This window comes from Hemitrygon akajei, chromosome 21, assembly GCF_048418815.1.
Source record: "Hemitrygon akajei chromosome 21, sHemAka1.3, whole genome shotgun sequence".
NCBI classification, from domain to species: Eukaryota; Metazoa; Chordata; class Chondrichthyes; order Myliobatiformes; family Dasyatidae; genus Hemitrygon; species Hemitrygon akajei.
The window spans coordinates 69,102,841-69,114,966 of NC_133144.1; the positions used below are offsets into that span (position 1 = coordinate 69,102,841).

The 12,126-nt window shown below is 40.4% G+C and overlaps 1 protein-coding gene across 2 annotated transcripts in view; it reads left to right on the forward strand.

Annotated features, from left to right (window-relative positions):
- Positions 1 to 95: 95 nt before the first annotated feature.
- tubgcp2 (tubulin gamma complex component 2) overlaps positions 96 to 12,126 on the forward strand; it is a 64,684-nt gene continuing 52,653 nt past the window's right edge. Inside the window, exons 1-7 of one of the 2 annotated variants that reach the window (XM_073025697.1) lie at positions 96 to 263; positions 2,001 to 2,159; positions 2,613 to 2,741; positions 3,956 to 4,132; positions 8,731 to 8,890; positions 10,653 to 10,860; positions 11,529 to 11,728. In XM_073025697.1, the coding sequence (XP_072881798.1) occupies positions 2,010 to 2,159; positions 2,613 to 2,741; positions 3,956 to 4,132; positions 8,731 to 8,890; positions 10,653 to 10,860; positions 11,529 to 11,728 (1,024 nt within the window). In that variant the 5' untranslated portion in view covers positions 96 to 263; positions 2,001 to 2,009. Of the gene's footprint in view, positions 264 to 348; positions 748 to 2,000; positions 2,160 to 2,612; positions 2,742 to 3,955; positions 4,133 to 8,730; positions 8,891 to 10,652; positions 10,861 to 11,528; positions 11,729 to 12,126 lie in introns of those variants that run through there. The other variant, XM_073025698.1, reaches the window with a different exon arrangement.

The window sequence follows — 12,126 nt, forward strand, 5'->3', positions numbered from 1 at the left end:
TAGCCGGCCGACCAATCGGCAGGCGACTTTGGCATACGTGCGGCGAACTCAACTGTCGTTCCTGCCACCGCCGCCGCGGTCCTAACGCCGGCTGCTGACTGCGTTCCGTCCCTTTGTTTGAAAGACGAAGGCGGAACCGAGTGACTGAGCCTTGGGTTTCCCGGAGCCACTGCAGGGCGGCGCACGCTTTGTTTTGGCCTCGACGGAAAGAGGGCGTTAGCGGGCGGGAGAGGAGAAGCATCAGAGCTTTCCACCAGCGCCCGGTAAATGGAGTAAGGGGCGGGACAGCAGGTGGAGGAAGGCCCCTGTCCGGGGTGGTGGTAACCGCTTGAATCTGACGCCGCCGTGGGAGCGTGGGCGCCCAGGGGTAAAGGGTCCGGGGTCCGCTATGCGGTGCACATCACCGATGACCTGAAACCCGTCTTCCCTGTCCCGCTACGGATGGCGTGTACCCGCAAGTCGGGGTACTGGGTACCGGGGCCGGGGTTTGAATGGGTTGGGCACTGAGCCCACGATGGGGCCGGGCTGATGGGCTGGGTCCGGGTATGGCCATCAGTGAGGGGAGGGACGGTGAGGCGAGGGAGCAGTGGCCGGAGGAGCCAATGTTGGAGGGTGGGATTTCCCCTCGGGACCGCACTGAGGGCAGAAATAAACTCGACATTGGAGTCGAGTCCCCCGTGTTTCCCGCAGATCCACACACAATGTTTTACACATGAACTGAGATGAGCATATTCATTGTGTAATGAGGTAATAATGTTGAAATTGCACACATCAATAATACATTTAAGTTTCTATACATTGCATGTAGTCAGCGAGAATATTTAGTAAATAGTTTTCTAATTATGAGGTGCTCAAATATTCAAAAATTAAGCTCTTTTCACTTTACTTCTGGAATGTGTCACAAAATTCTAGCCGATATCCTAGTGGTAATTGTCAGAGCTTAGTGGTATATTTTTTTCCCAATATTAATTAAATGTGGGCTGTAGAAGTTGATTGTTTACAACAATACACAAAATGCTGAAGGAACTCAACAGGTCAGGCAGCACATGTGGTAATGAATAAACAGGACTTATGAAGGGTCTTGGACCTGGAACATTGACTGTTTATTCATTTCCATAGATAGTCGCAACATCAGTGGACAGAGAAACAGTTTAACATTACATTAGAATGGGCTGTGCTATCTTTTTCTCAGTATAGTCTGATTTGCTAGGTTACATCCCTTGGATTTGCTATTAGCAATGTTAATGGAGAAAGAAGCATAATCCAGCTGTGAAGTTAACTTGGTTGATATTCCCAGTTTCTCTGTTTCTGAAAACTAACTTAATTTTGCTTTTCTTTCTCCGACAAAGGATCTTGGAATTAAAGCGTGTGTAGCTTCTTTATTGGCCGTGGTGCCTCAGCTGTGTGTTTCCAGTGTTTTTAGCCTTCCATCTACAATTTTTTAAATTATTTACACGTGATTGGGTCTGGGTTAGATTTAAATTATTCCATAAGCATCCCATCCTTTTTTATTCTTATCAGTAAGTCTAACTATTTTAAAAGTATTTTCTGTCAAAGTTCACTCATCCAGTATAATTGACATAAAACCAGTTAAAGGAGAGCCAACTTCACTTAAATTGCAACACACACACAAAATATTAGAGGAATATATCTTGAAGGAAGAGTCTCGGCCTGAAACATCAACTGTTAATTCACTTCCATAGATGCTGCCTGACCTGCTGAGTTCCTCCAGCATCTTGTTTGTGTTGGTTTGTATTTCCAGCATCTGCAGAGTCCCTTGTGTTTTAGAACACTGCAATTTATATAATCCATTGGCCATGTCTGCTATTCCTTTTTTAAAAATTTTTTATTAGACAAATATTTGATGTAACAAATTTCTTTTGAGCATAGGGTGCCGAATGGTGAATTTAGATGTATTGAAAGGTGTGATGTCATTGCTGTGATTTGAATTATTTTCACTTTTGACCAAATTCAGTGCATTTACATTGTTTTATTTGTAGAAAAACACCATGAGTGAATTCCGAATCCATCACGATGTGAACGAATTGCTCAGTTTGCTTCGAATTCGTGGTGGTGATGGCGCTGAAGTGTATATTGATCTCCTTCAAAAAAATCGAACTCCGTATGTCACAACTACCGTATCTTCTCACAGTGCAAAGGTAATGCATCCTACCCTGCCTTTCATATTTGCTAGTAATTTAATTTATTGTTTTCAATGTACATTATAATTAAAAGTTTAGAATGCACTACCTATAGAATGGCAAAAACAGATTCAATAATAGCTTTTCATAGAGTGAATTGGACGAGGGACAAATAAACTGAGCAGACATGGAAAGGAAATTATATTGAGAGTTCTTTCAGAGAGCTAGCAAACACGTGATGGGTGAATGCTGCGATACGTGATGAAGTCTTATTGTACTGCATCCTCCTGCTGAGTGCTGGGTAGTTTTGACGATGGTGGGATGCGGTGAAAGGGGATATTATTTTCAGCTATGGCCAATTCTGATAGTGGTTGGAGGGGCTGCAGAAGTGATTAAGGGAGAGTGCAGAGAGTACAGAACTTTGTATAAAACTGAATAAAAGCTAATGTTTTATTTGTTATACTTACTAAGGTAAAAATTACTGAGTTCTCTAGAACACCAGAGGAATTTCTCAGGAAATATGATGAGCTAAAATCAATCAACATTCGGAATCTGGATCCACTGGTTTATCTGTTATCAAAACTTACTGAAGATAAAGAGGTGATGAATTTTAAAGTAAATCTTCATTTTTGACCTATTTATGTCACATTCTATAAAGTAAGGGTTTTGGATTCCATTTATTGAAATGGTTATTGGAAACTTCATTAAACTTACCTGTGATATTGTTAAGAGTTAAAATCCATCTGTGTTCTGTGTAAAACAGGGAGGTTTTCCTTCAAATGTTTATTTTTTAAAAGTTCTTTTTTAAATTTTAACTAATTTTAAGAATAGTTTTTAAATTAAGCAATTTAAGAACAATGAACTAAATTTTGATATTAAATTAACATTTTAAAATTAAAGCAGAAAAATCTGGAAATATTCATCATCTAATGTGATCTGATCTGTTGAATCCCTCCAACATTTTCTGTTTATAGTTTAGATTTCCAACAGCTCTGGTTTTCCTTTGGCTCTTTAGTACGTAACTCTACTCTCAGCGGTCCTTCTGCTTTCCTGGCACAGATTCGATATGCAGTTTTCCCAGGATAACTATTGGGGGTTTTGCAGTTTGTGCTCTGCCCCTGAACTGCATGGGAAAGCTCAGCTCGGAGAACTTCAACATTCGGGACTGTGCTTCTGCAGGTGTCCCAGTGACACCTATGGGATAGACACTGGCCCTTCCTAGGATGTTGCTGTTCATCAGATTCACAGTCTGTCCCACTCCCTTCAAGGAGGAGGCTATGTTGAGTCCATGCCAGGACCACCAGATTCAAAAACAGTTACTTTCCCCAAGCAGTAAGTCTGATCAACACCTCCACCCACTAACCCACCCCTCCACTCCCCTAGCCACCACTACTTTATCACTTCCTGTCAGAGTCACCTTATGTACAGACACTCCTACCTACCATCACTTTATGGACTTACAATCAATTTATAAACTATCTTCGGTATTTGTATATATTGTGTTTTTTTTTAATTATTGTGTTCTTTATATTATTGTTTTTTTGTGTGTTGCATCAGAGCCGAATTATTTCATTCTCCTTTACACCTGTGTATTGGAAATAACATTAAATGATCTTGAATTGTATCGTAGGACTAGAAACAGGATGAGCTTAGGTGAAAAGTGAAATGATGGAATTATCTGAGCATAGGTTTTGTAAAGATTCTAGGGCCAAATTGTTCACCTAGTTAATTAGAAGCAAGAAATTGAGTTAAAAATGTTTGATATTTAAATTCTGCAAATTTAAAGGCAAATTAACTTTTTGTTTTTATGATAGACCCTGCAGTACCTGCAACAGAATGCAAAGGACAGGGCAGAACACTCCACCAACGTCTTGACTAGCAGTGCTGCAACGTTCAGTGTCCCTTCAACAACTGCTAAGCTCTCGCTGCAGGAGCTTGAGGAACTCCGCAAGCAGCTGGGTAGTGTCACTACTAGCTCAAACTCGCAACAGGTAAGAGACTGTTGTTTTCTTTAATATATTTGTACTTTTGTGAGATCTTTCCGACTGTGAAAATGCAAAAGAACTAGATCATTGCTGAACTCGTTTTGTGTTTTGTGCACAATACATTAATGCTGTTCTTCCTCCATTGTGGATTGTGGAGCATTGCTCATGACATTCCACGGTCATGTTACTTAATCATTTAATAAAAATACTTCCTTTATTTGCTTCATGTACACAAAAACATGCCAGTGAAGGTAAGAATAGAATGATCTGGCAGATGAATGTGTGGCTGAAGAATTGGTGCAAAGGACAGGGATTCAGATCTCTGGATCATTAGAATCTCTTCTGGCGAAGGTACTACCTGTACAAAAAGCAAAACACACAAAATGCTGGAGGAACTCAGCAGTCCAGGCAGCATCTATGGAAAAGAGTAAACAGTCGACATTTCCGGCAGAGGTCCTTCATTAGGACTGGAGAAAAAAGAGGGAGCGGAGGAAGAAATACAAGGTGATAGGTGAAACTGAGACAGAGGAGGGTTCAAGTAGAGAGCAAGGAAGTCAATTGGTGAAAAAGATAAACTGGAGAAGGGGGAATCTCATAGGAGAGGACAGAAGACCCTAGAGGAAAGGGAAGGGAAAGGAGCACCAGAAGGAGGTGATGGGCAGGTAAGGAGATAAGGAGAGGGGGGGGCGGGGAATGGGAATGGGGGATGATGGGAAGGGTACAATTACCGGAAGTTCGAGAAATCAATGTTCGCACATCAGGTTAAAGGGTACCCAGGCAGAATATAAGGTGTTGCTCCTCCAACCTGAGTGTGGCCTCATTGTTGCGGTAGAGGAGGCCATAGACTGACATGTCAAAATGGGAAATGGAATTAAAATAGGTTGCCCTCTTCTCTAGCTCTTATCTTTTTCACCAATCAACTTCCTGCTCTTTACTTCACTCCTCCCCCCGTTTCACCTATCACCTTTCTTCCTCCCCTCCGTCCCACTTTCTTACTCTGAATTCTCATCTTTTCTTCTCCAATCCTGGTGAAGGATCTTGGCCTGAAACTTTGGCTCTTTACTCTTTTCCATTCATGATGCCTGACCTGCTGAGTTCCTCCAGCATTTTGTGTTATGTTGCTTGGATTTCCAGCATCTGCAGATTTTCTCTTGCTTCTGATTTGTACAAAAAAGACAGGCTGCATATGAACATGACGGGGACCAATAGCTTTGTAGGCAGGTTTGCTAGAGCTTTTGGGATGGTGTAAATGAATTTGGCAGTGGGGCAGGAACCATAGTGATGTGGCTGAGGATGGGCAGTTGGTATAAAAGTAGCTGAAATGTGTAGCGAGTGTGAGGATGGACAGGAAGATGGTAGGGAAACATTGCAGTCAGTGGGATGAGTTAAACTGTAACATGGGAGCAAAATCAAAAAGGTTGATGAATACAGGATTGAATATATTATATTTGAATGCACACAGTATGTGGAATAAGGTAGATTAACTTGTAGCACAGTTACAGATTGGCAGGTATGTTATCAGTATCACTGAGTCATGTCTGAAAAAGATCATAGTTGGGAACTTAACATCCAAGGATACATAAAAGGACAGGCAGTTAGGCAGAGGGGGGGTGTGGTTCTGTTGGTTTTAAAAAAAGAAATCAAATCCTTAGAAAGAGGTGACATTGGATCAGAAGACGTAGAATCTTTGTGGGTAGAGTTAAGAAACTGCAATGTTAAAAAGACCCTAATAGGAGTTCTATACAGGCTCTGAACGGTAACCAGGATGTGGGCTACAAATTGCAACGGGAGTTAGAAAAGACATGTAAAAAGGGCAATGTTGCAATAGTCATGGTGGATTTCACTATGCAGGTAGATTGGGAAAATCTGGTTGTGTTGGATCCCAAGAGAGAGAATTTGTGGAAGGCCTATGAGATGGCTTTTTAGAGCAGCTCCTGTAGGGGAAAGGCTATTTTGAATTGGATGTTATGTAATAACTCAGATTCAATTAGCGAGCTTAAGGAAAAAGGAACCCTTAGGCAATATAATAGAATTTTCCTGGCAGTTTGAGAAGGAGACGCTAAAATCAGATGTATCAGTATTACAATGAAGTAAGTTGAATTACAGAGGCATGAGAGGGAGACTGGCTGAAGTTGATTGGAAGGGGCCACTAGCAGGGATGATGGCAGAGCAGCAATGGCTGGAGTTTCTGGGAGCAATTCAGGAAAGGTACCTCCCAAAAACAAAGAAGTATTCTAAACGGAGGATGAGTCTAATAAGGAAAGTCAAAGACAGCATAAAAGCAAGAGAGAGGGCATATGATATAGCAAAAATTAGAGGGAAGGTAAAGGATTGGGGAATTTTTTAAAAAATCAAGGCAACTAAAAAAAGTTATTAATAAGGCAAAGATGGAATATGAAAATAAGCTATAAAGCCATAAAGAGGAAAAGCTTAAATATGAAGGCAAGCTAGCCAATAATATAAAAGAGGTTTTTTTCTCTTGGGTATATAGAATAAAAGAGAAACAAAAGTAGATGTTGGAAAATGACACTAGAGAGGTAGTAATGAGGGGCAAAGAAATAACGGACAAACAAAAGGAAGTATTTTGTGTTAGACTTCACTGTGGAAGGTGCTAGCAGAATGCCAGAAGTGCAAGACTGTCAGGGGCCAAAGTGAGTGTTGTTTCTATTACTAAGGAGAACATGCTTAGGAAGCTGAGAAGTATATAAATCACCTGGACTGCACCCCAGAGTTCTGAAAGAGGAAGCTGAATAGATTATGGTGGCATTAGTAGTGATCTTTCAAGAATCACTGAAGAATTGCAAATATCACCCCATTCTAAGCAGGGAGGGAGACAAAGGAAGGAAATTATAGGCCAGTTAGCTTGACTTATGTGGTTGGAAAGATGTTGAGGTTTATTACCAAGAATGATGTTTCATTGTACTTGGAAGCACACGACCAAATATGCCAAAGTCAGCATAGTACCTTAAGGAGAAATCTTGCCTAACAAATCTGTTGGAATTCTTTGAAGAAACTACAAGCCAGATAGACAAAGGAGAATTGGTTGATTTGGTGTACTTGGATTTTTCAGAAGGCCTTTGATAAGGCGCCACACTGAGGCTGCTTAACAAGCTACAAGCCCATGGTATTACAGGAAAGATTCAAGCATGGATAAAGCAGTGGCTGATTGGCAGGAGGCAAAGGGTGGGAATAAAAGGAACCTTTTCTGGCTAGCTGCCAGTGACTAGTGTTGCTCCATAAAGATCTGTGTTGGGACGGATTCTTTTTACATTATATGTCAGTGATTCAGATGATGGAATTGATGGCTTTGTTGCAAAGTTTGAGGACAATATGGAGGTAGGTGGAGGGACAGTTAGTTTTGAGGAAGTAGAGAGGCTATGAAGATAGGTGGAAGGGAATGTAATGTTGAAGAAACAGGGTATTTGCAGAAGCACTTAGATTGGGAGAATGGGCAAAAAAGTGGCAGATAGAATATAGAGCAGGGAAGTGAATGGTCATACTTTTGTAGATGGAATAAAGGTGTGGACTACTTTTCTAAATTGCCAAAAAATGCAAAAATCAGAAATGCAAAGGGACTTGGGAGTCCTCATGCAGAACTTTCTAAAAGTTAACTTGCAGTTTGAGCCAGAAGTAAGGAAGGCAAATGCAATTGTCAGCATTCATTTTGAGAGGACTAGAATATAAGAGCAAGGATGTAAGTTGAGGCTTTATAAGGCGTTGTTCAGTCTGTACTTGGAGTATTGCGAGCAGTTTGTGGCCCCTTACCTAAGAAAAGGTGTGCTGGAATTGGAGAGGGTTCAGAGAAGGTTCAAAAGAATTAATCCAGGAATGAAAAGGTTAGCATACGAAGAGTGTTTGATGGCTCTGTGCCTGTGTTTGTGGGCATTTAGAAGAATGACGGGGGATCTCATTGAAATATACTGAATATTGAAAGGCCTAGAAAGAGTGGATGTGGAGAGGATGTTTCCAATAATGAGGACCAGAGGGTACTATCTCAAAGTAGAGAGACATCTATTTTTTGAACAGAGATGAGGAAAATTTTCTTTAGCCAGAGGGTGGTGAATCTATAGGATTTATTGCCGCAGACGGCTGTGCAGGCCAAGTCTGGGTATATTTAAGGCAGAGGTTGATAGGTCTTGATTAGTCAGGGTATCAAAGGTTATAAGGAGTAGATTGGAGAATGGTGGTGAGAGGGATAATAAATAGGCTATGATGGAATAGCAGAACAAGTCCAATGGGCTGTATGGCCAAGTTTTGCTCCTGTGTCTTAAGGTCTAAAATATTGGAATATACAGTGAAATGCATTATTTGCATCAACAACCAACAAGTCTGAGGATGTGCTGGGGGCAACCCTCAAATGTCGTCATGTTTCCAGCACCAATATAGCATGCCCACAATTTATTTGCCCTAACCCGCCTTTGGAGGAAACCCATATGGTTACAGGGAGAACATAGGAACTCCATACAGACAGTGGCGAGAGCTGAGCTCTGATCACTGGTTCTGTAAACTGTGCTGACCACTACTCTACTGTGGATCTGGTCAGAATGTTGTACTTACAGTAAATTGAATCACACATAAAGTATTTTGTAAATTTTAATTTCTAGCCACTGGAAGTAGTTCGCAAACTCCTTCGTGACAAACACATCAAAAAGAATCCAGGGGTGATCATCCCTCATTTCCCAACTTGGGTATACGAGAGGTCGGCGCTTCTGGGGGACTTCATAACCAGTTCCAGTCCAATCACTGAAACCATAGTTTCTATCGGTAGGTAGACTAAGTAGAATTAAACCTCATTCAACATCAAACTTGAAAGTAGAATTATTTTTATATACTGTCCTGATTAGGTTAATGAATATCAAACCTATTTAATTTGGAAATATTGATATGATAAAGGAAATGTTGTTTGAACTTGTAATCATATTTAATCTTGTAGTGAAATGGTGCTTTTGTCCATCACAACCATCAATCTCACCAACTGTTAATACCTTCCCTACTGTGTTAAAGCTGTGAATGCTCTATTCAAATAAAGCTTATATTATGCACCTTTGGGCATTTCTATATATGCTGCAAAAATTCAGCTTCATTCCATCTCACTAAAACCTGTAGCAGAATTGGTTTATAAAAAAATATATAATTGTTTTGATGAAGGGTCTTGACCAGAATGTCAACTGTATGTTTTTCTCCATAGATGCTGCCTGACCTGCTGAACTCCTCTGGCATTGTGTGTGTGTTACTCTGGATTTCCAGCATTTGTGGATTGTCTTGTGCTTATAATTCCTCTGTTATTTTTTCCCTGCTGCAAAAGTGAACAAGTTAATTCTTTAGGTGTTAATATCCATTAACTACACACAATATGTCAACATTTGTCATGGTGACTGCTGAGAAGAAAATATTCTGGATGGCTTTTCCACTCTTTGGTTATTCTTATTAACCTTATCAATCCAAGGTCTGGGGTGGAGTCATATTTCACTTAACTTTTATCCTTGTTTTGAAATTTAATAAATAATTTATTTGACTGTTGAAATTAGGAAAGGATTGCAGGTAACCTGAAGATACATGCTGGTTGTACCCTGACCTTTTTCAGATATGTCTACCCATACGGAAACATGCCAAGCTTTAATCTGTCAAGCCATCTCCCATGTGCTCTATCTAAATCACTGAGCATCGCCTATCTAAATAGTCCCTTTGAATAACTGGTTTTCTAAGTTTGGAAAGTCTATTGCTGAATTTCACTAATATCTAAAAGGGCAGAGGTTGAAGGGATGAGGCAGTTGCTATAAAAGTAGATGCACTGTTGTTTGGATAGGGATAAGAATTAAACTTTCAGTAACATAGGGGCAAAATCAAAAAGGGTGATGAATACAGAACTGAAGATGTTATATGTGAATACATGCAGTATATGGTATAAGGTAGATGATCTTGTAGCACAGTTAGAGATTGATAGATATGATGAGGGCATCTTTGAGTTGTAGCTGAAAGAGGAGGAATTTCTTTAGTCAAGGGGTGGTTAACCTATGGAATTCATTGCCAGAGATGGCTGTGGAGGCCAAGTCATTGGGTATATTTAAAGTAAAGGTTGATGGGTTTTTGATTCGTAAGGCTGTCAAAGGTTATGGGGGGAAGGCAGAAGAATGGGGTTGACAGAGAAAATAAATCAGCCATGATGGAATGGTGGTAAAGACTGAATGGGCTAAATGGTGTAATTCTGCTCTATGTCTTATGTACTAGAAATCTACACCATCTATGGTTTACCATGGCTTCCTTTATACCGTTTTTAAGATGCAGCTCTTGCACTATTTATTTAATTTTAATATATAATTTCTTATTGTAATTTATAGTATATTTTATCTGTTGGATTGTACTGTGGCCACAAAACAACAATGTGTCAGCATTTGTCATGGTGACAATAAGCCTGATTATAACATGTAGAAAAATTTGGTACCAAGTCTTTTAGAGCAAACTGTTGTGACTATGAAAACTTAGTACATTATATTTGTTTCAACATTAAACTTCCCTTTTCCATTAGGGACTGTTCCTCTTGCTACACAAGAACAAATGATAGTTGAAGATCTGCTCTACATTTTGATCGGAGTAGATGGAAAATACATCACAGCCCAACCACTGATGGGCAAGCACAGCCGATGCTTTACAGTTGACCCCACACTGGACATGTCTGTTAAGGAGCTTGTGAATAGGATCCTTCCAATAGCAGCAAGCTATTCCTCTGTTACCAGGTAGGCAAGTCACAAATGTTAACAGATCTTGTCCTCAAGCAGGTGTACAGACTTGGGCTGTGGCGCACTGTAGACCAGATATAGTCGTACGATTACTCAAGTCGATTATGGTATTCTGCTAAGGATTTGTCTACTGCTGGATCCTCAGATGCCTGTAGAGGCCAAACGTGGATTCCCATGTTCTGGTACAGTGAGGGCAAGAGTAAGTGGTGGTCTGGTTAGTTGTTGGGTCTTTTGGGTTGTTCATTCTATCCTTTAGCAGCTGCCAGTTGTTCTGCACGGCACAACGGAGGTCACTGTCATATAGCACAGTTCACTCTTGAACAGATTTCCTCCAGGTGCATCTATTGAGCAAAATCTTCCCAGTTTTTAAATATAATGTTGAATTTTCTCAGGCTGATTTTAATGTTATCTTTGAAGCATTTCCTTTGCCCTCTAGAGGCTCGTTGACCTTCCTTTAAATGGGAGTGATAGATCTGTTTGAGGAGACATGAGTTAGGAATCAACGGAGTTGGTGTTGCTTTGTCATTGTGGAGATGCTGTTCATATTGGTCTCCTCCAGTTCCCAACAGGAGGTCTATTATTGCTTCCTCTTGCACTCTTAAGGGAGCATGTAAGACAGACTGTCTGTTTTCCAGCTTTGATAATTGTTTTGAATGTTGTTGCAGGTTCATTGAAGATAAGTCATCATTTGAATATGGCCAAGTAAACCATGCTTTAGCTGCAGCAATGCGGACACTTGTGAAGGAGTACATGATCCTTGTAACACAACTGGAACACTTGCAGAGACAAGGACTGCTATCATTACAGAAGCTTTGGTTTTATGTTCAACCAACCATTAGAACAATGGAAATTCTGGCATCAATAGGTATTATGTTATCCCTATCCTTGTATGTATTTTGTAATTATTTGCTTATTTATAATTTCTATGTAAGGACAAGCATCAAAAGTTTTGAAATGAAACCAAAGGCAGTTTATCCATGCATTTTAACCCATTGTTTTCAATAGAGCAGCAAGTACAAGTAGAAAATTTGGATGCCACTGTAGCATAGCAGTTAGCGTGACACTATTACAGCTCGTGGTGTCAAGAGTTCAGAGTTCAATCCCAGCATCCTCTGTAAAGAGTCTCTGTATGTCTTCCCTGTGGAATGCGTGGGTTTTCTCTGGATCCTTCAGTTTCCTGTCACCATTCAAAGACATACTGATTAGGTTAATTGGTCATTGTAAATTTTCCCATGTTTGGGTTAGGGTTAAATTGGGGTTGCT